The sequence below is a fragment of the Hylobates moloch genome, unplaced genomic scaffold, assembly GCF_009828535.3.
Source record: "Hylobates moloch isolate HMO894 unplaced genomic scaffold, HMol_V3 SCAFFOLD_10, whole genome shotgun sequence".
In the NCBI taxonomy this organism is placed as follows: Eukaryota; Metazoa; Chordata; class Mammalia; order Primates; family Hylobatidae; genus Hylobates; species Hylobates moloch.
Genome location: NW_026652285.1, coordinates 59,162,219 through 59,188,055, shown reverse-complemented (window position 1 = coordinate 59,188,055; position 25,837 = coordinate 59,162,219). Strand labels below are relative to the sequence as shown.

The following is a 25,837-nucleotide window of genomic DNA, read 5'->3' as shown; positions in this document are numbered from 1 at the left end:
ACCACACCCAGCTAATTTTTTGTATTTTTAGTAGAGATGGGATTTCGCCATGTTGGTCAGGTTGGTCTCGAACTCCTGACCTCAGGTGATCTACCCGTCTTGGCCTCCCAAAGTGCTGAGATTACAGGCATGAGCCACTGCACCCAGCCTGAAAAATTTGGCTTTTATAATGCGTGTACCTCTCTGTCTGGAGTGGCTAATTTATTGGAAGACTGTTGTAGCTCAACTTCCATTATCTTGAATTGTCTCCGAAAATGAATTATTTCCAGGAAGGGACTCAGACTTTTCTCACATAACTGATTTAAAATGCAAGAAGTACTTTTTTTGTTGTTTAATTTGCAGAGTACTTTCCTATATTTGCAAGCTCATATTTCTTCTCTGGGAATTGTGCATAATGTTGTTGTGATAAAGTGCTTCTTTATATTTCTTTCCTTTTCTCACTGGTGAGATATGCTTTTTGTGCTCCTGAAATCCCCTTTAACCTCATCTCTCAAAAAGACAAAGAAAAAAGAGCATCAAGTAGCTATTTGAAAAGAGAGTCTGTTTCCACAGTTTTTCTCTTTTAGAACATGTGATATAAATGTCTTTTCATTTTGGTGAGCAAGGGTGGGTTCTCACATCAAACCTTAACTGCAGGAGGATTTTAGCTGTGGTTTGGTGGTAGGAGGCATGGAACTTGTGAGTCAGGAAGACCCGGGTTTAAGGTTTCCTCAGCTGTGTGATTTTAGGCAAGTCACTTAAATTCTCTGGGTCTATTTTCTCAACTGTCAAGTGGAAATGAGAAAGGAATCTCACAGGGTGCCTATGCGGATTGAATGAGATAATATTTATAAAGCGTTTAACCCAGTGCTCAACACAGAATGAAAGCTCAGCAGCTGGTGGTTGGTATTATTACACCTAATAGTACCAATGGCAGTGGAGGCCGTGATCACAGCAGCAGTGGTGGGCACAGTCATAAGCCACCACAGCAGCGGTGATAATGTTATCTCTTTCTGTATGGACTTTGTCTTAGTCTGTTTAAGGCTGCTGTAACAAAATATCATAAACTGGGCAGCGTATAAACAACAAATATTTATTCTCACAGGTCTGGAGGCTGGGAAGTCAAAAGATCAAGACGGGGCAGATTCATCTGGTGAGGGCCCACTTCCAGGTTCATGGATGCCTTCTTCTTGCGGTGTCCTCACCTGGTGGAAGGGGCAAGGCAGCTACCTGGGGCCTCTTTTATGGCACTAATCCCATGTGTGGGGGCTTGACCCTCAGAGGCCTCAGCTCCTAACATTATCACCTCCATTTGGTATTTGGTGATTTGGTTTCAATGTGTGGATTTTGAAGGACACCCACACTCAGACCATAGCAGATTTTTTTTTTCCTCCCACATTGAAACCATGAAACCAAATTGTGCTAGCTTTAAAAAGAGTTAGGAAGACACCGAGGGAGGTGGAATCAAGAGCAAGCAGTGTGGCGGGGCTGTGGAAGGAGAACGATGACAGGCACCACACCAGCCACAGGACTGAATGTTTCCTGAGCCTATGCTTGGCCAGACGTGAGGCTAAGCATTTCACAGGGACTGTTTCATGAATTCCTCCCGGCAGTCTGCTGAGATTGGGGCTCATATTATTAGTGAACGGAAGCTCACAGAGTTAGCAGCTGTCACCCAGGATGATACCTAGAGAGCCCCCAGGCCAGCCTCCACCCCTGCACGCTGGCCTTCTTCCTTCAGTGTAGACACAACTTCTTGCCTGCCCCCACCTGAAGGGCGCCAAGGTGGAAGGGAGGGGGGATGGAGGAAACCAGACGGGCTTGAGCTGGTTAGTGCTGAAGCTGGTGATGGGTACGTGGGAGTTCAGCATACTAGCTTGTTTACCTTTGCCTGCATTAAAGACTTCACAGTAGAAACTTTAAAAACATCTTTATATCTTCTTCCAAAGACCGCTGTGTTCTAACTAGCTCTGTTTTGGCTACATGGATGGGCTGATCCTTCACCTAAATACTTTTCTCTACATTGTCTGTCTCTTTTTTTTTTTTTTTTTGTATCTTAGAAGGTTGGCATTTGTGGTTAGAAATGGAACAAGGCTCCTTAAAAAAGTTTTAAAGAACCATGGTGATTCTCAGCCATGGGAGGAGCTGGGGTGTGGGGACCTGTGGCTCGGGGTGATTTGCAAATGACATCTGACCTAGAGATTTCCCTGCCTGTCTCTGCCAGCGTTCCTCACTTCAGGCAGTCACTGTCACTCTGGGTGGGTGTTGTATCCCTCAAGTGGGGGGCTGGACGAAAGCTTGAAAACCAAACCTATCATCAGGGAAAATGTGAACAAACACCTGTTCATAATGAAATTACTGCTTTGGGTAGGCCCTGTCTGATAGAATTTTCTGTGATGGCAGAAGTGTTTATAGTACAGTAGCCACCAGCCACATGAGCGTAATGAATACCTGAAATATGGCTATTGGGACTGAAGAACTGAATTTTATTTAATTTTATCTAATTTAAATGTAAATAGACAAATAATGGCCTCATTGGACAGCACGGGTTTGTGTGGTTGGCAGAAGGCTGGGGAAAGCCTTGTTTGGGCCTCTGAGTCATAGGGAGCCATGTTCGTCGGTGGAGCAGAGGGCAGAGTCTGAGTCTCCTGCGGTTCCTTGGTGCCTTTCCCCCTTCTCTGTAAGGTTCAGGAGTAGTGTGGGCAATTGTGCAATGGAAGATGAAATCATCTTCGGCCTGGGAAGTTGTGCACCCCCCTGAAAGTAAGTCTCCGCAGCTTGCTGGTGTTCTCATGCAGAATGATCTGTTCAGCTTATCAAATCAGCTTTTGTTTACACCCCAGCTTGGGGTTTTGATCTTGTTATGGAAGTTGTTTCAGAGCAATCCATCCTCGCCTGGCTGCTCATAATAACCACCTGCAAGCTTATGAACAAAATACAGATTAAAAATATACACTAGATCAGACTCTCTGGATGTTTGGGCTCAGAATATAGAATTTTTTTTAAAGATCTCACACATACATAGACATACACACACATTCATACGTGTACTTTTTTTTTTTCCTAAATTTCCAGACCACTGTGACGCAGCTAGCTGATCCAGAAACTGGTGATTGAGATCAAGTGTTTTGCAGAATTGCACTTTTAAAAATAAAAATGCATTGTCAAGGTTATCTTTTTTTTTTTTTTCAGTTTCCTTTTTACCCTTTAATGAAGTGATTTAAAAATTAAAGGACATTGTAATTAAGAGGTATGCAGTCATGTGCCACATACGATGTTTTGGTCAATAATGGACCCATAAAATTCTAATACTATAGGTTTACCGTATCTTTGCTATGTTTAGATACACAAATACTTACCACTGTGTTACAAGGCCTGCAGTATTCAGTACAATCCCATGCTGTACAGGTTTGTAGCCTGGGAGCAGTAGGCTGTACCATACAGCCTAGGTGTGTAGTAGACTGTAATATCTAGGTTTGTATAAGTGCACTCTATGATGGTCGCACAAAGACAAAATCTCATAATGATGCATTTCTCAGAGCATATCCCCATCATTAAGCAGTGCATGACTGTAATTCATCTAAATGTAATTTGGTAAAGCTATTACAAAGTAATTGAGTTAATACTTGCTTTTCTGAGGTTATTTGTTTCATCTTTACCCACATTTATTGGAATCCTTGAACATTTTTCGAAGCTGTGCCGGACTGGAAATTTACTGCTCACTACTTTTTTCCCAAAATGGCCAACTCACCCAGGATTTGAGTATACATGGATCTCGAGGTCCTCAGCACTGAGACAGGCTTGCTCAGAGACCCCTTAGAACGTCACCCAGGGTGGGTGGGCAAGTGTAAGACATTGTGTGAGCTTCTCAACAGCTGTGTGATGGTGACATAATGAGACATAGAATGGTTTTCTTATGAAATAGCTGGACATGCAGAGAGGTCAGATGAATAATAAGCTCACACCTGCGTGCCCCTCACCCAGATATTATTTAAAGCAAAAAACATCGTAAATACAGTCAAGGTTCTCTGTGTTCCCCTTCTCCGTCTCTTCTCTCCTTTCCCTCCTGCCTGTACAACCACTATTGTGAATGTTAATGATTGTCTTTGTAGCTTATATTTCTGAACTATTACTATACACGTTCAAAAACAACATGTATATTTTTTCTCTGGTTTTAATGTATATGTTTGGTTATGCTATCATTTTATAACTTGCTTTTTGTAGTCACCATTGTTTTTGAGGTCTTTATTGATTTGATAGATTTAGTTCATTCTTTCTAACTGCTGTACCCTCTTTCTTTATATAAATATACCCAAGTTTATTTACCCACTCCTTATTGGTGAGCCTTTAAGTTGTTTCTAGTTTTTTACTCCTTGAGAGAAGGGACAGTGAGTATACTCATAAAGTGCTCTTCAAGCACCTGGGGGTTTTCCAAGCTTGCAGTGTTTGCGAACTATAGTTTGGGACCTTTTAGTGAGCTATGCTTAATAATTTAGTGGATAATGACCCGCATTTTAAAAAACTAAAAATATTAGAGTGTTATTGTATATATTAACTATTGTGTTATGAAACCATTTTTGCTTTTTTTTTTTTTCCCTTTTGAGACAGAGTCTCACTCTGTTGCCCAGGCTGGAGTGCAATGGCACGATCTCAGCTCACTGCAACCTCCACCTCCACCTCACAGCGATTCTCACAGCCTCCTGAGTAGCTGGGATTACAGACCTGCACCACCACACCTGGCTAATTTTTGTATTTTTAGTAGAGACGGGGTTTCTCCGTGTTGGCCAGGCTGGTCTCGAACTGCTGGCCTCAAGTGATCCACCTGCCTTGACCTCCCAAAGTGCTGGGATTACAGGCATGAGCTACCATGCCTGACCACCATTGTTGCATTTTATATTAAAAAAAAAAAAATAGGTGCTTTGGGAGGCTAAGGCGGGAGGATTGCTTGAGGCCAGGAGTTCAAGACCAGCCTGGGCAACACACTGACACCCTGTCTCTACAGAAAATTAAAAAGTAACTGGGAATGGTTGTTGCATGCCTGTAGTCCTAGCTACTCAGGAAGCTGGGGTGGGAGGATCACTTGAGCCCAGGAGTTTGAGGTTCAATGAACTGTAATTGCACCACTGCACTCCAGCCTAGGTGACAGAGTGAGACCCTGTTTCTAAATATACGTGTGTGTGTGTATGTGTGTGTGTGTGTGTATGTGTAAATGTTTGTACTGAATCACAAGATAAAACTTATCATTGTGGGTCATGGTCAAAAGAGTCTGGAAAGATACAGAGATACACCTGGACGTTAAGTAGCTGGTTGGTTGTACATCCTTTCATTTTTATTAGCTGTTGCCACAGAACATTGTTCCTGCTGTTATATTTCACTTTGTACAACTTCTTGGCCTGCAGATTAGATCCTTTGGCCCTACATTTCTGTGTGTAATATTTCACTCTTTTCTTATTTCTTCCAATCTAAGTTAAGTTATGCGCCTGATCAATTAGCTTATCTCATGGCTTTGAGACTGTTACTTAGTAAAAGTTCGAGTTCGTGGTGAATGAATGAATGGGAATCTCAGTCCATGTACCAGTACTTACTGGATGTCTAGGATGTGCCTGGGGCCCTGTTTCCATAGCAGCTTGAATGCTGTTTTGGAGGAAGATGAGATTCCCTCACGTATCTAGAGAATAATCAGTTTTTGTTGTTTTTTTTTTTTGAGGTGGAGTCTCGCTCTTGTCACCCAGGCTGGAGTGCAGTGGCATGATCTCGGCTCACTGCAACCTCTGCCTCCCGGGTTCAAGCAGTTATCTGCCTCAGCCTCCCAAGTAGCTGGGATTACAGGCACGTGCCACCACGCCCAGCTAATTTTTGTGTTTTTAGTAGAGACAGGGTTTCACCATCTTGACCAGGCTGATCTTGAACTCCTGACCTCGTGATACACCCACCTTGGCCTCCCAAATTACTGGGATTACAGGTGTGACCCACTGTGCCTGGTGAGAATAATCAATTTTTAACAGCAGCTGGAGTTACATGAAAGGAGAGATGGGTACTGGCTAAAGTAGTTAGTTTTGGGTTTTTTTTGTTTTTTTTTTTCTCTAAAAAGATTGGCTTTAGGTGGGACACGGTGGCTCACGCCTGTAATCCCAGCACTTTGGGAGGCCGAGGCAGGTGGATCATGAGGTCAGGAGATCAAGACCAGCCTTGCCAACATGGTGAAACCCCGTCTCTACCAAAAATACAAAAAATTATCCGGGTGTGGTGGCAGGCACCTGAAATCCCAGCTACTCTGGAGGCTGAGGCAGGAGAATCGCTTGAACCTGAGAGACGGAGGTTGCAGTGAGCCGGGACCGCACCACTGTACTCCAGCCTGGGTGACAAAGTGAGAGTCCGTCTCAAAAAAGAAAAAAAAAGATTGGCTTTGAGCCTTGGAGACTAAAATGGGATTTAGAGAAGGGTAGAAGGGCGGCATTTCAGCATGTAGAGTAGTGTAATCAGAGGATTAGAAAAGGAATGTGGAGGTGTGACAGGTCCCACCTAAGTTGGGAAGAGTGTTGTGAGATAAAGATGTAAAATGGCAGGTGCCATTGCTGGCCTCAGCTAACCCCCTGCCCATGTGGAAGGCTAGGTGGCCATGTGTGTTCCATTTTAACGACCCCACACCCACAGCCCCTTAGATGAGAGGAGGAACCTCACACAGAAGGAATCTGTCCACTGGCCAGAGTATTAATGGGTTAATTAGATTATGTCTCGTTAATCTGAACCAAATCCTGCAGACCGTGCTCATTCGAGAGTAAATACTTCAGATGAGTGAGACTCAGTTCTTGGGGATTGAGCTGCCATTTCCATTTCCTTTCTTTTTTGCCTCCCTGTCTGTTGCAGTAGTAGGTGTGGTGAAGATGGTTTGACTGCATCAGTGCAGTTGTGCAAGTTCATGAGAATTTATATAACTTAGTAGAAGCAGCACACTTCCTTTTCTGTGTATAAGAAAGGATATTAAGCCTTCTTTTGCAATGATTGCGTTAAGTAACTTTCAAAAAAAGTTGGCTTTTCCTTAATTAAAATAATGTTATAGGCAAATTCGAAAACAAAAAAGAAAAATTCACCTGTAGTTCTCACTCAGAAATTAGCTATTGAGAACTCTCCACTCCCTTTCTTTAAAAAAAAATACAGATTACATGTAAGCTTTTATTAGTTACTACTTAATAATATACTTATAATACTTTATAAGTGTAGGTATGCCATGAGAATTGTAGAATATAAGTGGGGTTCTTTAAATGATAAAATGTTTAGCCATTTCTGGCTTTTGCATATTGTTAAAAAAGAAAACCCAGACACTGTTGGCTTATTGTACCTTACTATCTTAGTTGAGGCAACCACTTTGTAAGTAGACCGTGAGAGGTATAATTCCAGACAAGAGGACTCTGCGTACCTGTTTGCAGAAGGGAGCTTCTGTAGACTGCCCTTATATGCAGTTGGGACTGGTATAACTATGTTTTGAACACAAAACATACATTTGGTCCTGGTGAATTTAGACGTACATGTGTTGTTTTTGTTATCTGTTACTGCATATCAGGTTATCCCCAAACATAGTCAGTTAAACCCGTGACAAACATGTATTTTGCTTCTGCATCTGCAGTTTGGAAAAGCTCAGTGGGAATGGGTTGTCTCTACTCTGCACTCCATGTCTGGGGTGCCTTGAAGGCTGAGGTTAGAATGATCCAGAGAGTCCATTACTCAGGGGCCTGGCAGTTAAGTGCAGCTGTCACCTGAGACCTGGGCAGGGGCCAGGACCAAGACACCTACACTCCCTTTTCCACATGGCAGTGTGGCTTCTTTTCAGCAAGGGCTGGGTTTTGAGAGTTAGCATCCTCGCTCACAGCAGACCTGACCAGCGGGAGGAAGCTGTGTCATCTTTTATATTTGTGTCCTAGGGCTGCGTACAAATTAATACAGACTAGATAGCTTAAAACAACAAAAATGTATACTTTTACAGTTTTGAGGGCTAGAAGCCTGAAATTCAGGTGCCAGCAGGGCCATGGGAGGACACTACCTCGCCTCTCTGGCTTCTAGTGTTTGCTGACACCTTTGGTGTTCCTCAGCTTGTAGGTGCAGTTTTGTGCAATTTCCACCTCACATGGCCTGCTTGCTTCTCAGTCTTTCTTTTCGCCTTTTCTCCTCCTCTTGTAAGAACACCAGTCATACAGGATAGGACCCACCTAGCGACCTCATTTTAATTTAAGTACGTCTGTGTAGACCTTGTTTCTTTTTTTTGAAAATTAATTAATTATTTATTTTTGAGATGGAGTCTCACTCTGTCGCCCCAGGCTGGAGTCCAGTGATGTGATCTTGGTTCGCTGCAACCTCCGCCTCCCAGGTTCAAGTGATTCTCCTGCCTCAGCCTCCTAAGTAGTTGGGACTACAGGCACCCACCACCATGCCCAGCTAAATTTTTTTGTATTTTTAGTAGAGATGGTGTTTCACCATGTTGGCTAGGCTGGTCTTGAACTCCTGACCTCAGGTGATCCGCCTGCCTCGGCCTCCCAAAGTGCTGGGATTACAGGCGTGAGCCACTGTGCCCGGCCAACCCTGTTTGTAAATGAGGTCATTCATAGGCTCCTTCACGGGTTCAAGATGGATATGAATTTTAGGCGTACACTGTTCAACCCACGGCCCCTTTTGTTGACCTGGCCTTGGAAATGAGCATGGTCACTTCTACATTCATTAGAAGAAAGTCACTAAGGCTGCCCTGAATTTCAGGGGAATTGGACTCCCCCTTTGGGAGTTAGTGTCAATGAATTTGTGGTAATGTTTTTAAACTACCACATTTGTGTGCATAGAAATAATCTTCAAGCAAGCAACCACCAGTGAAATACTGTTTTCTTTTTTACAGATTCATACATGTGTACATATAAAACAGGTTTTTAAGGGGCCTAAATAGAAACAGATACTTGGGTTTTAGTTAGTTTTTGGCAAAAGCCCATGGAGATTCACTTGTAAAGGTGTGCATTCTCTCCTAAGAAGCGCACAGAGTGGTTTAATTCATTCTTTTATGTTGTTAACAGAGGCTGATTAATAATTTGGGTCTGGGCCAGGCTTTCCTCTTGTAAAGAGCTAGTTCATGAAGTGCGTTCTTGGGTGTCCTCTGAGCCTGGGATGCGGTCACTTCCCTCATGTACAATGGCATTTGTTTATGAGTGACTTTTGCTGAAAGATTTTGCCTCTTCAGAAGGAAATAATTAACATTAACAAGTCTGGTCATTGGTCCTACTTTAGAGTTTCAGAGTGCTTTTGTATCATGAACATATTTATTTATTTTTCGGAGACAGAGTCTCACTGTGTCACCCAGGCTGGAGTACAGTGGCATAATCTTGGCTCACTGCAACCTCTGCCTCCCGGGTTTATGTGATTCTCCTGCCTCAGCCTCCCGAGTAGCTGGGATTACAGGCAGGCACCACCACGCCTGGCTAATTTTTGTATTTTTAGTAGAGATGGGGTTTCACCATGTTTGCCAGGCTAGTCTTGAACTTCTGACCTCGTGATCTACCCTCCTCTGCCTCCCGAAGTGCTGGGATTACAGGTGTGTGCCACCGCACCCGGCCCAACATGAACATATTTAATTTCTCAGTTAATTTCTTTGTTTTTGTTTTTGTTTTAGGAGACAATCATTCTTGTCACTTGAGACAGAGGGGAAGAAAGTGAGAGCCAGAGAGGTCATGGAGGGCTCCCGGGACCTGAGAGTGGCCAGCGTGGGGCTGCCGGGTCTCCTCGTCACACTGGCCCCACCAGACTGCATTCTCCTGTGGCCAGATGCAATTCTCAGAGGGTTGCAGTGTCTTCTCTCTGGGCCAGCTCTGCTTGTGCACCTGAGAATGTGATGATTGTCTTCTGGAGGGTTAGTTTTCTTGGGGAACCAGAGCGGTCTTGTGCAGATAAAAGTGGTGTCTTTGATTTTTATCACCTTTAATCCCCATGATTGAGGAATCCAGAGTTCTAGAGCAGCTTTTCTATTTTTATTCTCACCGATTTTCCGGGTCCAATTCTGTCAGTCTGTTCAGTATTTGTTCTCTTCGGCCCTGGCCTGTGCCCAGTGGTGGCCAGGCTGTGTTCATTGTGCATTTACCATTGAGTGCTGGACAAAGATGAGGAAGTGAGTGTACTAGGGTCAGTGTAGACAGAGAAACCACCTAGCTGTTTTAAGCAGGAAGGATTTGATACAGGGAAATAGGTACCTGTAAGCTGTGGGAAGGGCCTGCATTGAGGTGGGGTGGCTCTGAGGCACTATCTCAGGACCTGCCCCTGTGCTCAGCCTAGAGCGTGGGACCAGCGGGGTTCTGCTGCAGTGTAGGCTCAGAGCCAGGGGCACCCCACTTTCTCTGTTCTGCATCTCCCACACCCTCACTCTGTTCCACATTCTAGCCTCCAGTAAGTGCATCTGATTGGAGTCAGAATCCCACTGGAAATGAGTCTGGAAAGTGCATTTTAGCTTCCGAGTCTTTGCGGTCCAGGAAAGCACAGCAAAAGGTGTGTGGAACTGACATGGAGGAGCCGATCTGCTGCATCCCCCACCAGGCAGGCGGCCCGAGGGCCACGGGAGTCAGGAGCACTGTCCCCCATGGTGTCTAACCTGGAAGGGTGCCTAGGGAACTGCTAGTGGCTGGGCCCAAGCAGAGTGTGATGTTGGGGTGCAGGAGTTTGGACATGAGTTTGAAGGAGTTTGGACCTGAGTTCAAGACCGGGGAAGCCGTCATAGGGTTTAAGCTGTGATGGAGCAGTGTGGTCAGATGTGGGGTTTCAAAGGCAGGCCCTGGCCATGTGGGAAGAGGGCTGGGTGGGGAGCAGGGCAGACAGGAGGCAGCACAGTGAGGCAGCTCTTGAAATATTTGGAGTAAAAAGTGATGTTGCACTGACTGAATCTGGGCAGGAGTAGGATGATCTCTACAAAGTGAGCAGATTTGGGAGGCAGCCAAGAGGAGGGATCGACAGGCCCCGTGACAGATGGGATAGGTGTGGGAAAGTGTGAATTGAGCAGAATGGAAGCAGGTCAGTAAAATCCATTGAAAATTTGCTGCCCTGAAAATAAAAGTGTTTGTCTCGGAAGACTTCTAGTCTTTTTAGATTGTAAGTTCTCCAGTTTGTCAATTGGATTGAACCTTCAAAGACAGGTTTATAATTAAACTCAAGTAATTTGCTTCCCACACTTAAAAACACATTTGTAGGAGAAACAGCAAACATGGCATTCAGGTAGATGTCCTTCACTGCAGACTGTGCTTCAGTGGGTGTCCTAGTGGTGGGTCCTCACCTCCCATCTCCAGGGAGGGGCCTGGGCCTATCATGGGATGTCCTGGACCTCAGGAGAAGACTCAGATGCCTATTTGACTCAGGACGTGGTTTGATTTTTAAACATGCCATGGACAAGTTCCACATGGAAAGCATTGTCGTGCAATGTGAGGTTGCCCACGATGGTTAGCGGCTGACCAGACGAGGCATGGATTTCATGTGCATTGATCTCTGTTCCTAATGGGACAGAACCAAATCCTGCAGGTGTCCTCGCTCTCGGCCTTGGCTTCATACGCACTAGAAAGAGCGTTTGCGTGTTTGATTGCCATAGAAGGCGTAACAGAGGCTTTGGGTTTTGCTGTTGTGGTTGGCTTTTGTCTTGTTCTCTCTTCACCCAGAAAATTGCTTGAGTGACTTGGAATTGACTCCATTTACCTTCTGTACTTCTTAACCCAACCCAAGACAGGCGTTTGATGGGAAATACATAAAGAAAATAGGAGGTAGCTATTTTTTCACTTACCGTCTCTGGCAGGGATCTGCAGTCATTCATGTTTAAGAGCAAATAGCAAGTGGGGTCTGTTAGATGCCTTGACTGTGACCCTGTAATCTGTACACTTGGTTCAGTTTTAGTTTCTCTTTCATCCCCAAATGTCTGTGTACGCCTGTTTACCTGTCTGCAGAAAGTCAGAGTGTACAAAAGTGTCTCCTCTTCCGCAGGTGGGAGCAGGGAAGCTGCTAGGATTCCCGTTTGAAAATGGAAACCCCAGTGCCCTCAGGTGGCTCAGCGCTGGGGTATCCATTGAGATTGGGAGTCTGCGGCCCCAGGCCTCCAGCCCTTGCGCAGGGCATTTCCTGGCTGGTTAAAGAACAGCCAGGGAACGAATATGCAGATCGCTGGTGCCATGTTGTCATCCGGCATTCTTCTTCCTCTAAAAATGGAGCTGGAGCTTTTTAAGCCCCTGCTTCTGGGTCAAGCCCTGTTGGCAGTGTGTGGGGGTACTCCTCTGGTTCGGCAGCTCCTCCCCTGCTGTCTCCTTAAGTGTTTGGGAGTGAGAGCAGCAGGAAGAGCTGAGGGGGCAGCATGGGTGGTGCTGCGGAGGGGACAGACCAGTGTGAGCTGCTTCAGGGGCAGCCAGGTTCCCTGGCAGCCAGGCGATGAGGAGATCTTCAGAAAGATCCAGGGTCAGGGACTAAGAAGATAGGCGCTCGTCCACTGCTAGAGAAGCATCAAAGTGCATTCTGGGGTTCCCACTGTCCATCAGGTTTGGGTCCTCCTGGAAGTTTTATTTGACCCAAGTCACGTGTAGGTTAGAGGCACAGGGGTGGGCTGCTACTGAAGGAGGCAGTGTGGCAGGTTCTCAGAGGCAAGGACAGCCTCCCCTGTTTGCTTCTCCTCCTTTCCTTCCTCCTGCCTCCCCTCCCTCCATCCTTCCTCCATCCTTCGTCTTCCTTTCTGTCCCTCCACCCCTCTCCCTTCCTTTGTCCTTTTCCTCCCTCCATCCTCGTCTTGCCCTCCTCTCCTCCAGACCCTGTCTCTCTCCTCTTCCTTCCATCCCTTTCCTCCATCCTACTCTGTCCTCTTTTCTTCCCTCCTCCTCTCCCTCCATTCTCCCTCCTCCTCTTCCTCCCTCCTCTCCCATCCTCCCTTCCCTCTGTCCTCCTTTCTCTCCCTTTCCTCACCATCCTTTCCTCTCTTCTTCCTCCCCTTCCCCTCCTCCCCATCCTCTCTCCTCCCTCCCCAAAGCACCTGCAGTGTGCCCTGTGCAGGAGATGCTGGGGGAGGGTGTGAGCCAGTCTTGGGTTCAGGCTCCCTCGCCATCAACCCTGTGCTTATCTCTGTGATGGCCACCACACCTCATGGACCTTGTTCTGCCGAGCTGGGCACCCGGGTGACCCCAGGGCGGGTCCTGGGAGCATCCTGTGCCCTCCCAGCGAGGTGATTTCCCACACCCGCCAAGCTGCAAGGTGGATGGGGTGGGAGGATGTTACCCTCTCTGTGACAACACATGGATGTGTTGGCAGGAGCTATTCTGGGCGTGTAGCAACAGTGTCTGTGTGTACTAGGTGTTTTCCTGGATAGATGGTGTTTTCTGAAGCTTTGTAGAGAGTTACACTTAATCTCCCCACACCCTTCCATTTAAACTTGGTGACTTGTGCACACTCTCCCACAGCTGCAGGTCCAGACCCTCCCTTCTGCCCATCTGTGTCCCCTGCCCTGAAGCCTCCTCAGCTGCTCTCTGACCAGGATCCTACCATTTACGCTGACATTTGACTCTGTCCCCCAAACACTTAGCCACTCCTCTCCTTCTGTTGGTATTCTCACACTCAGTTCAACTCACACTCACACACACTCATTCACACTCTGACCCATGCCCACATTTTTGGGGTTCCCACTTGAGGTGCCTGTAAGGTGCCCCTTTTAAATAAAACTCAGCAGGCCACCCTGCTTAGGTTCCATTTGGGGAAACAGAGGCACAGAGAAGTTAAATGAAGTGTCCAAAGTCAAGGAGCAAATTAGCAGCAGACCCCAAACCAGACGCCACAGTCTCAGGTCTTCAAGAAAATCTCTCCCATCCCGGTCTTGCCTCTGCTGCCGTCTTTCTCTGTTACTCATTTCTCTTTTCTTTTTCCTCCCTTTATCCTCATTAGTGAGCTTCAAAGGCCATTTGTCATAGCTGATAATTGTTGATGGAGCTATACTATGAAAAGAAAATTGCTTAATTTTAGGAGTGAAATTACAAATGAGAAATAGTGCAGCAAAAACCTGCCCTTCTAAAAGTTCTTGAACCTACCTCAGATTTCTCCAGACAACAGGTTTATCTCAGCATCTTCTAATTCACCTTTCTTTTCCTCTAAAACCAGCCTGGAAGTTACGATTTTTTTAAAAATGTACTTGGCAGATTTTAATTATCAATGTGGCAATCTTATGTGTGCCTATCTGTGTGTGTAGGCTGATTGTGGAAAACTGTAAACACGAAAAGGTAGACAGAGTGACCCAGTGAGCCCCGACACATCCAGTGCCAAGCTTCAGCGATTATAACTCGTGCCGTTTTAACTATGAATATTTCAGCACACATCCCAAAAAGGTGGGATTGTCTCTCTCTCATAGCCACAATACCATGATCATACCAAAACGTCCAGGAATTCCTCATGTCAAGTATTCAGTGTCAGCCACAACATTTCTGTGTTGTGTAACTTCTTTTTTTTTTTGAGACAGAGTTTCGCTCTTGTTGCCCAGGCTGGAGTGCAATGGCACAATCTCGGCTCACCGCAACCTCTGCCTCCCAGGTTCAAGCAATTCTCCTGCCTCAGCCTCCCAAGTAGCTGGGATTACAGGCATGCACCACCACACCCGGCTAATTTTGTATTTTTAGTAGAGATGGGGCTTCTCCATGTTGAGGCTAGTCTTGAACTCCTGACCTCAGGTGATCCGCCCGCCTCGGCCCCCCAAAGTGCTGGGATTAACAGGCGTGAGCTGCTGCGCCCGGCCTGTGTGTTGTGTAACTTCTTAACCCACAAAACATAATCATGTCATCTTTAGGGGCTGGTGGACTGGACTAGTTTCCTCATCACTTTGTGCCCTTGTCCCTATGGGAACATGCATCCAGCGACCCACCATTTGGCTTAGTGGTGGCTGTAGGCATGAAGCATTTGGGAGTCACTGCTTGTCTTGTTGTTTATGTGTGTGAATGAGTGTGTGAGTGTGTAATCTTAGCAGGATGCCATAAATGACTCATTTGCCAGTCTCTGCCTCTCTCTCCTTCCCTCTCCCCGCTTTCCCTCTCTCCCTCCCCTTCTCTGTCTCCCTCTTTCCCCCCACCTTCTTATTCCTCTGGAACTTGCTGTCCCTAGCTGCAGGTGGCTGTTGAGCACTTAGCATGTCCCAGCTGAGATGTGCTACAAGTGTAAGATATGCTGGAGTGTAAAGATTGAGTGTGAAAATGCCAAATTTCTCAATAATTTTTATGTGGAATACATCTTGCAATGATAATCGGGATACATTAGGGTAAATAAAATATTAATTGCACCTGTTTCTTATTTTTAAAGTTGGGATAAAATTCACATAACATACAATTCATTATTTTAGCCATTTTTTAATGTATCATACATCTCAGTGGTTTGGGTATGTTCACAATGCCATGCAACTATAAACACTAATTCCAAAACTTGTTTTTTTTTGTTTTTTTGTTTTTTTGTTTTTGAGATAGAGTCACTCTGTCACCCGGGCTGGAGTGCAGTGTCGCCATGTTGGCTCACTGCAACCTCCACCTCCTGGGTTCAAGCGATTCTCCTGCCTCAGCCTCCTGAGTAGCTGGGATTACAGGGATTACAGGTGACACCATGCCCAGCTAATTTTTGTATTTTTAGTAGAGACAGGGTTTCAGTATGTTGCCTAGGCTGGTCTCAAACTCCTGACCTCAAGTGATCCACCCACCTCGGCCTCCCAAAGTGTTGGGATTACAGGCGTGAGCCACCACGCCCAGCCAGAGCATTTTTATCACCCCAGAAAGAAATGTGTACCCATTAAGCAATCATTCCCCATTTCCCTCTTCCCCTAGCCCCTGGCAACCACTAATCTGCTTTCCATCTCTAGAGATCTGCCTATTCTGGACGTATCATGTAGTATAGAATCATGCAGGATGTGGCCTTTGTTTTGTATCTGGCTTCTTTCACTTAGTGTAATGTTTCCAAGCCTCATCCATGTTGTAGCACATGTCAGTAATACTTCTCTCCTATGGCTGAATGATAGTCCCTTATGTGGATATACCATGTTTGCTTTATCTGTTTGCCTGTTGACGGACATTTGGATTGTTACCACTTTTTGGCCTTCATGAATAATTCTGCCGTGAGCATTTGTGGACAGGTTTTCGAGTGGGGATATGTCTTCTTTCTCTTGGGTGTACACCTACAAGTGGGATTGTTGGGTCATATGGTAGCTCTGTGTTGAACTTTTTGAGAAACTGACAGACTTTCACAGGGATTGCATTGTACATTCTTAGCCACTGTGTATGGGGGGTTCTAATTTCTCTCCAGCTTTTCCACATTCTTGTCAACACTTGTTATTTTCCTTTTTTATTTTTATTTTTATTTATTTATTTTTTTGAGACAGAGTCTCTATCGCCCAGGCTGGAATGCAATGGCTCAATCTCGGCTCACTGCAACTTCTGCCTCCTGGGTTCAAGCGATTCTCCCTACCTCAGCCTCCCGAGTAGCTGGGATTACAGGCACCTGCCACCACACCCAGCTAATTTTTGTATTTTTAGTAGAGATGGGGTTTTGCCATGTTGGCCGGGCTGGTCTTGAACTCCTGACCTCAGGTGATCCGCCCGCCTCGGACTTCCAAAGTGCTGGGATTACAGGCGTGAGCCACCTCTCCCTGGCTTTTTTTTTTTTTTTTTTTTTTTTTTGGAGACAGAGTCTTGCTCTGTTGCCCAGTCTGGAGTGCAGTGGCATGGTCTCAGCTCACTGCAACCTCCGCCTCCTACGTTCAAATGATTCCCCTGCCTCACCCTCCCAAGTAGCTGGGACAATAGGTGCACACCACCATGCCTGGCTAATTTTTGTATTTTTAGTAGAGACAGAGTTTTGCTGTGTTGGCCAGTTCTGACCTCAAGTGATCCACCTGCCTCGGCCTTCCGTGCTCGGCACCTTCCGATCCACCGTGCTCGGCACCTTTTTAAAAATTATAGCCATACTGATGGATGTGAAGTGGTATCTTCTCATTTTGATTTGCATTTCACTAGTGACTAATGAAGTTGAGCATCTTTGATGTACATATTGGCCATTTATGTCTACTTCAGGGAGATGTCTATTCAAATCTTTTGCCCAGCCTGTTTCTTTTTACTTAATTGAATGTGGCTATTAGAAAATTTTTAATTTCCGTGCACAACTGACACTTTATTTCTATTGAATAGCACTGTTTTGGATAGCACCATTTTGAAATTGCTAAGAGGTAAAAAGATTCCAATGAATACTTGATATTCTTCCCTTCATTCTTATGTCGTTCCTAGGTTACCAAGATTAACTTTTTCATTCTAAGGCAGTAACAGGAGTAACTCTGAAGCAGTAACAGGAATTTCAGTACAAAGAAGTTTTCCAGGCATCTGATTGCAGAGGGTTGACTTGGATTAGATAAGAGTCCTTTTTAAGGCTGAAAGTTAAAGTGGACTCACGCCCTCAAAGCAGGTTGGTTATTTTAATGAGCCAAAGAAATACAGTAGTTAAAAGTCACCTTCTGGAGGGGACAGCTGGCTTCAGCCAGGCTCGGTGGACACCCTGGCCCTCTCAGGGTAGAGCTGCCAGTCTCCAGTGTTTCTCAGGGATGTGACTGAGGCCCAGGAGGGACCCGTGAGGGTCTGTTTACAGAGGCTGGGCAGGGGCCGCTTGGCTGTGGGGTGCGCACTGCCCCGGCACCTGCTTGCCCTCCACGCTCACCCAGGGCCGCAGCATGCCTATGGCTCTGCTTCCGGCCGGGAGCCCTGAACACGGGTGTGCAGACCCACCCTAAAGGGCGGCCCAGACCCCACGCTAGGCAAGGCTGGCAAGAGACCGAAGGCAGCATGTGAGGCCTCTCCTGGGAGTAGGGGTTGTGTTTCCCACAGTGGCCTCAGCTGCACCCCCGCTCAGGTGAGCCTACAGGTGGGAGCTGGGAGGCACTCCTCCCAAACACTCCTCTCAGACCATAAAGCACTCCTGTTTCACAAAAAAAAAAAAAAAAAAAGTCACCTTCTACTTTCTACACAATGTGATCAGCATCGTGCTTCCAAGTGAGTGTTTCAAATATTAGTATTTTTAAAATTAGTCACTACATCTTATTGAGCTTTCATAATGTGATACTTTATTGTGGATTTGTTGCTTTGAAAACTTATGAAATATTGAGCTTATTTTTCTAGGAATCTAATACAGAAAAAGTTTGATCAAAATATTCTTGTTTCCCAGAATGGAATGGTCATAATAAATTTGTACATGGGTAATTCACCCAGATTCTTTGAGGTTTAGTTTCCAGTTAATTTCTGGTGGCACTTACTGCCTCCTTGTCTATGACTGTGTTTTTAGAGGACAGCTTATCAACACCAGGAAGTACAGCTACCCCTAAAGTCCCTCTGCACCAAAATGTGAAAAACAACCTGGCTGTTTAGAGTAGAATATATAATTCATTTAAGAACAATTTTGTTGAATTATGGCCCGGCACCATGGCTCAGTCCTGTAATCCCAGTGCTGCAGGAGGCTGAGGCAGGAGGATCACTTGAGGACAGGAGCTGGGGGCTGCAGTGAGCTATGATAGCGCCACTGCACTGCAGCCTGGGCAACAGCGTGAGACTGTCTCTTAAAAAATTTTTTTTGGCTGGGTGCAGTAGCTCATGCCTGTAATCCCAGCACTTTGAGAGGCCAAGGCGAGCAGATCACGAGGTCAGGAGATGGAGACCATCCTGGCCAACATGGTGAAACCCCGTCTCTACTAAAATACAAAAAATTAGCCAGGCTTGGTGGCGGGCACCTGTCCCAGCTACTCAGGAGGCTGAGGCAGGGGAATCGCTTGAACCCAGGAGGTCGAGGTTGCTTTGAGCCAAGATCACGCCACTGCATTCCAGCCTGGACGACAGAGTGAGACTTCTTCTCAAAAAAAAAAAAAAAAAAATTAAAATAAAAAATAAATAAAAATCATTTTGTTGAACTCAGGGTTTTTTCTTCTTTATAATATGTTGAACCCTGAAAGAAGCTAAGAAGCATTTTTATAGTTTCCCTGAAAATGATTCAACAAAATTTCTATAAATATAAAATTGTATATAAAAGATCTTGATGGCATTTTATGATCCTTTTTTTATTTTCCTAAGTGGAGGCTGTATTTTTCCATGCATAAGTAAGTAGATAGGGGAAGATAACAAAAATACATTTTTTTTGGAAGAATAAAGTCACATGGAGACAGAAGTATCTTTAGATACTTCAAATTGCAGCAGTATCTGAACCCTCAGATAGTTGCAGGCACTAATGTGATTTGGGTCGGAGGGGAGCTAAGGGGAATGGATGGAAAAGGACTCATCAGATTGCCATAATTTTCATAGAAATTATTTACCCAGGAGATGTGAAAGACATTATTTACCCAGGAGATCAACTCTGGGGGTAAACACTGTATAATTATTTAAGTGTTTTTTGTTTGTTTTGGTTTTTTTTACTGTTCGGTTTTCACTCTGATTTCCAGAGGAAACATGGTTTTCATACCGATGCAAGGTGGAAATTTCAGTGTACAGATCAGTGATGTGAAGGATATTCACGTTGTTGTGCAACAGATCTCTAGAAATTAATTCTGCAACCCTGGGCCTCGATGCTCACTAAACACCAATTTCTCTCCCCCCTCTCCTATCCCTGGACAGCCACCTTTCTATTTCATTTCTGTGATTTTGATGACTTTAGGTACTTCATATGAATGGAATCCTACAGCATTTGTCCTTCTGTGATTGGCTTATGTTTTCACTTAGTGTAATGTTGTCTGCATTTATCCATGTTGTAGTATGTGTCCGTATTTCCTTCTTTGTAAAGGTGGCATAATATTTCATTGTATGTGTATGCCACATTTTGCTTATCCATTCATTCATCTGTGACCCCTTGGGTTGCATTTGCCTCTTGGTAATTGTGAGTGATGCTGCAGCGAACATGAGAGTGCAGATATCTCTTGGGGATCCTGCTTTAAATGCTTCTGGGTTCATACCCACAAGTGGGGTTGTGGGATCATATGGTAATCTTCTCGCTTTTCACGCAGAGCAAGCTTTTTCCAAGAGTAGCAGGTGCTGCATAAATCTGATTCCTACTGTGTGGATCCTCCTTTAATTTCCAGTCTCTCTCCCCAAAAAAATCCCTGATGTATAGCATACCTATACACACCCCTTCGGATTATCTTTCCCTGAGGGATGACTTTTACAGGTATTATCACCATAACTTCTCTCCTGTTGCCCCAGGAAATGTTCCATATCCCAGAGCTCCCAAATACCAGGTTTGTTTGATGCGATTTCATTTATGGGCATGCATCCCTGTGTTCATAAACACCTTACTCCAAAAGGCTGTTGTTTGCCTAAGCCTTGTTTCTGTCCAGGCCTGAGAAAACAGGATGGTTGCATAGAAAGGTCCCAGAGGAGGAAGAGGCACTGTGCTTGCCATCGTCCACCACTAAGCAGGAATGGGACACAAATGTGTCTCCACATTATGGGCAGCACGTCAAGTAGTGGATTATTTGTAAACTTTGTGGATGATGACACAGTAAGAAATGTTTGCATTGTGGCCCAGCACACATACATGCTGTGTGTGTTTGTCTACGAGATGGCGTTTACCTGTGCAGTGCACTCTGATATTTAATATTCTGTTCCCTGCTTTTTTCAGGCTTTTGTTTGTTTTCAGCATTAGGTACAGCCTACTACATTGGTGTCCTGCTTGGGTTTGTAGCAATTTGGCAAGTAGCTTTGAAGAACTTGCTCTCTGGAGCACATTTGTTGGAGCTGGAGTTTGGCTTTGCCTCTTAGTAGGCAGGTGACCGTGAGCCATTTAAGCAGCCAGTGCCTCTGTTTCCCTTTTCTTAAAATGTGATAATATACTACTACCTCACATAACTGTCAAGAAGAATGAATGAGGCTGGGCGCAGTGGCTCACACCTGTAATCCCAGCACTTTGGGAGGCCAAGGCGGCCGAATCACTTGAGGTCAGAAGTTTGGGACCAGCCTGGCCAACACAGTGAAACCCCATCTCTACTCCCAGCTACTTGTGAGGCTGAGGCAGGAGAATTGCTTGAACCCGGGAGGTGGAGGTTGCAGTGAGCCGGAGATCATGCCATTGCACCCCAGCCTGGGCAACAGAGCAAAACTCTGTCTCAAAAAGGAGGGGAGGGGGAGTGGTAAGTGAGCAAGTAGATGTGGAGTGCTTAGAAGAGCTCCTGGCATAAAGTGACTTTTCAGGGCCTATTGGCCAATTGTTACATTGAGCTTGACACTCATTCTTCCTGCTTTTCACTTTATTGTTGTTATCTGGATTCTGTGTGGCTTCTGTCCTCCTCCACTGTTGACTTTCCCAGCATGGTGAGACTGTGTGTGAAACCCTCCAGTTCCTAAGCTTATAGACTCTGTGGACAGGAGAAGGAGGCCAGAAGTTCAAGTGCATCGAGAGGTCTTGTTAGTGGAGTGGCCACTGCATTCCCTTTTCTTTTTTAGCCAGCCTGGAATTTGGAGATTGAGCTCTGAGGGAGGGAGACCTGGGCTGGTGTGGAGTGGAGTGGAGTGGTGCGGAGTTGTGCAGTGTGAGCTGGTGTGGTGTAGAGTGGTGTGGTGTGGTGTGGTTTGGTTTGGTGTATGATGTGTGGTGTATGGTGTTGTGTGGAGTGGTATGTGATGTGTATGGTTTGGTGTGGTGTGTGGAGTAGTGTGTGGTGTTGATGGTGTGGTATGGTGTGTGTGGTGTGGTGTGTAGTGTGGTATGGTGTGTGTGTGGTGTGTGTGGGTGGTGTGTGGTGGGTGTGTGTGGTGTGGAGTGGTGTGTGGTGTGTGTGGTGTGGAGTTGTGGCATGGTGTAGTGTGTAGAGTGGTGTGTGGTGTGGAGTCTCATATGGTGTGGTGTAGGGTGGAGTGGTGTGTGTGGTATGGTCTTGGTGTGTCATGGTGTGGTTTGGTGTGGAGTGCTGTGTGGTGTGGTGCGGTGTGAGGTTGCTGATTAGCCCTCTGGGTGCCCAGAGCCTCTGCTGTGTCGGGCAGGAGGAAGGAGGGCCTGGCTGGCCCTTTCCTGGAGGAGCAACGTTTCCTGGACTGGAGTGGGGTCTGGACCCGTTGGCTTTTGCTTGGGTCCAGAGGCGATGGTGGTGAGCGGATCTCTAGGTCGGGCGGAGGCGCTGGTGGTGAGCGGATCTGTAGGTCGGCCTGTTCCTTTTCAGCAGCAGACATGGGAGGTCCAGCCCGAGCGCTGAGCGTGAGCTCCTTCCCTGACAGCAGCACTGGGTTGGGGACAGTGGCCCCATCCTTGGTTTGCATCGCATCTGGCTGTCAGACTGAGGTGTTGGTTTGGGTGTTTCATGCGAGTTTATCTTCCTTGCAGGCGGTTTTGGTGAATAACATCACCGCAGGTGAGAGGCTCATCCGAGTGCTGCAAGGTAAGTTCCGCTCGCTCCTCCACGCCAGGCACTGGCCTTTTAGGAGGAAACTGCCTTTCTCTCATTCTTCTCTAGGCCCAGGTGGGTCTCCATTATAATCTCATGGCGGATAGTGTCATGAGTCATTGAGCAATCTTTATTCTTTTTGCCTAAGTCTATCTCCTTAAGAGGCTTTTCCTTTAAAAAAAAATATTGCCAAATACATTGCAAGCTGTTAGGTACAGAAGAGTTAAGAGTGTCACTCATGAATGTGTTAAGAGATAGTACTTATGATAGGTACATGCTCTGTTATATATACATATGGTATACATGTGACCTGTTAATTTGGTCATGCTGAATTTAGATTGCAGGAAACTTAGGAAAAACTGTCCAGCCCAATTTAATTCCCCCTCTTTGCTGCTCTGACTCAGCTTGGCAGCTGGGGATTGGTCTTCCTTTGAGTCCTTCTGAAGCAGCCACAGAGCAGGAAATGGGGTGCTGTCCTTTGTCGGGGGCTCCTTCTTCCGCTGTGATCCATGCTGCTGGGCTAAATCATCTGTTGGGTTGAATAATTTTTACTCTAAAAATGTGGTTACTGGGAAGTTAAAAATTCCCTATACGACTTGCATTATAATTCTTTTGGTCAGTGCTGGTTTCGAATTCTAGTTCTAAGTCAGGTTCTAAGAATATTAAAAAGTCTTATGTGAAAAGGGGTCACTTTGTGAAATGTGTTTGGGGGAAACGTAGGGTTACACAAAGTTGAAGAGGCTGCCTGGCTTCGGGGGTGGGAGTGGGGGGGTCTCACATAAAGGTTCAGTTTGACAGCGGTTTTGATAGAGCATACATGTCAAGTAACTCCACCAGAGTCAACACAGGGAGCATATTCATCACCCCCAAAAGCTTGCTTGTGCGCCGTGGTGATCCACTTCCCTCAGGCAGCCTCTGGTCTGCCATGTAGACTGGTTTGCATTTTTAATAATTGGGTGCATGCCCCAGATTCTTAAAGCAAATCCTTAGAGACCTACAAAGAGACTTAGTCTTTCACACAATAATAATGGGAGACTTTAACACCCCACTGTCAACAGTAGACAGATCAATGAGACAGAAAGTTAACAAGGATATCCAGGACTTGAACTCAGCTCTGCACCAAGCAGACCTAATAGACATCTATAGAACTCTCCACCCTAAATCAACAGAATATACATTCTTCTCAGCACCACATCGCACTTATTCCAAAATTGACCACATAGTTGGAAGTAAAGCACTCCTCAGCAAATGTAAAAGGACAGAAATTATAACAAACTGTCTCTCAGACCACAGTGCAATCAAATTAGAACTCAGGATTAAGAAACTCACTCAAAACCGCACAACTACATGGAAACTGAACAACCTGCTCCTGAATGACTACTGGGTACATAACTAAATGAAGGCAAAAATAAAGATGTTCTTTGAAATCATTGAGAACAAAGACACAACATACCAGAATCTCTGGGACACGTTTAAGGCAGTGTGTAGAGGGAAATTTATAGCACTAAATGCCCACAAGAGAAAGCAGGAAAGATCTAAAATTGACACCCTAACATCACAATTAAAAGAACTAGAGAAGCAAGAGCAAACACATTCAAAAGCTAGCAGAAGGCAAGAAATAACTAAGATCAGAGCAGAACTGAAGGAGACAGAGACACAAGAAACCCTTCCAAAAATCAATGAATCCAGGAGCTGGTTTTTTGAAAAGATCAACAAAATTGATAGACTGCTAGCAAGACTAATAAAGAAGAAAAGAGAGAAGAATCAAATACATGTAATAAAAAATAATAAAGGGGATATCACCACTGATCCCACAGAAATACAAACTGCCGTCAGAGAATACTATAAACACCTCTATGCAAATAAACTAGAAAATCTAGAAGAAATGGATAAATTCCTGGACACAAACGCCCTCGCAAGACTAAACCGGGAAGAAGTTGAATCTCTGAATAGACCAATAACAGGCTCTGAAATTGAGGCAATAATTAATAGCCTACCAACCAAAAAATGTCCAGGACCAGACAGATTCACAGCCGAATTCTACCAGAGGTACAAAGAGGAGCTGGTACCATTCCTTCTGAAACTATTCTAATCAATAGAAAAAGAGGGAATCCTCCCTAACTCATTTTGTGAGGCCAGCATCACCCTGATACCAAAGCCTGGCAGAGACACACACAAAAAAAAGAATTTTAGACCCATATCCCTGATGAACATCGATGCAAAAATCCTCAATAAAATACTGGCAAACCAAATCCAGCACATCAAAAAGCTTATCCAACACAACCAAGTTGGCTTCATCCCTGGGATGCAAGGCTGGTTCAACATACACAAATCAGTAAACGTAATCCATCATATAAACAGAACCAATGACAAAAACCACATGATTATCTCAATAGATGCAGAAAAGGCCTTTAACAAAATTCAACAGCCCTTCATGCTAAAAACTCTCAATAAACTAGGTATTGATGGGACGTATCTCAAAATAATAAGAGCTATTTATGACAAACCCACAGCCATTATCATACTGAATAAGCAAAAACTGGAGGCATTCCCTTTGAAAACTGGCACAAGACAGGGATGCCCTCTCTCACCACTCCTATTCAACACAGTGTTGGAAGTTCTGGCCAGGGCAGTCAGGCAAGAGAAAGAAAGGGTATTCAATTAGGAAAAGAGGAAGTCAAATTGTCCCTCTTTGCACATGACATGATTGTATGTTTAGAAAACCCCATTGTCTCAGCTCAAAATCTCCTTAAGCTGAGAAGCAACTTCAGCAAAGTCTCAGGATACAAAATCAACGTGCAAAAATCACAAGCATTCCTATACACCAAAAACAGACAAACAGCCAAATCATGAGTGAACTCCCATTCACAACTGCTTCAAAGAGAATAAAATACCTAGGAATCCAACTTACAAGGGATGTGAAGGACCTCTTCAAGGAGAACTACAAACCACTGCTCAATGAAATAAAAGAGGACACAAACAAATGGAAGAACATTCCATGCTCATGGATAGGAAGAATCAATACCGTGAAAATGGCCATACTGCCCAAGGTAATTTGTAGATTCAATGCCATCCCCATCAAGCTACCAATGACTTTCTTCGCAGAATTGGAAAAAACTACTTTAAAGTTCATATGGAACCAAAAAAGAGCCCATATTGCCAAGACAATCCTAAGCCAAAAGAACAAAGCTGGAGGCATCATGCTACCTGACCTCAAACTATACTACAAGGCTACAGTAACCAAAACAGCATGGTACTGGTACCAAAACAGAGATATAGACCAATGGAACAGAACAGAGCCCACAGAAATAATACCACACATCTACAACCATCTGATCTTTGACAAACCTGACAAAAACAAGCAATGGGGAAAGGATTCCCTATTTAATAAATGGTGCTGGGAAAACTGGCTAACCACATGTAGAAAGCTGAAACTGGATCCCTTCCTTACACCTTATACAAAAA

At 45.1% G+C, this 25,837-nt stretch overlaps 2 protein-coding genes across 6 annotated transcripts in view; one reads left to right on the top strand and one right to left on the bottom strand.

Moving 5' to 3' along the window:
* GOLM1 (golgi membrane protein 1) overlaps positions 1–25,837 on the top strand; it is a 72,565-nt gene that overhangs the window by 23,604 nt on the left and 23,124 nt on the right. For all 5 annotated transcript variants that reach the window (XM_032164438.2, XM_032164437.2, XM_032164435.2 and 2 more), the window contains exon 4: positions 22,312–22,366. In XM_032164438.2, coding sequence (XP_032020329.1) covers positions 22,312–22,366 — 55 coding nt within the window. The remainder of the gene's footprint in view (positions 1–22,311; positions 22,367–25,837) is intronic.
* Positions 22,355–25,837, bottom strand: part of NAA35 (N-alpha-acetyltransferase 35, NatC auxiliary subunit) — a 118,416-nt gene continuing 114,933 nt past the window's right edge. The window contains exon 24 of the transcript XR_004249841.2: positions 22,355–22,901. The gene's annotated coding sequence lies outside the window, so the exon portion shown is untranslated. The remainder of the gene's footprint in view (positions 22,902–25,837) is intronic.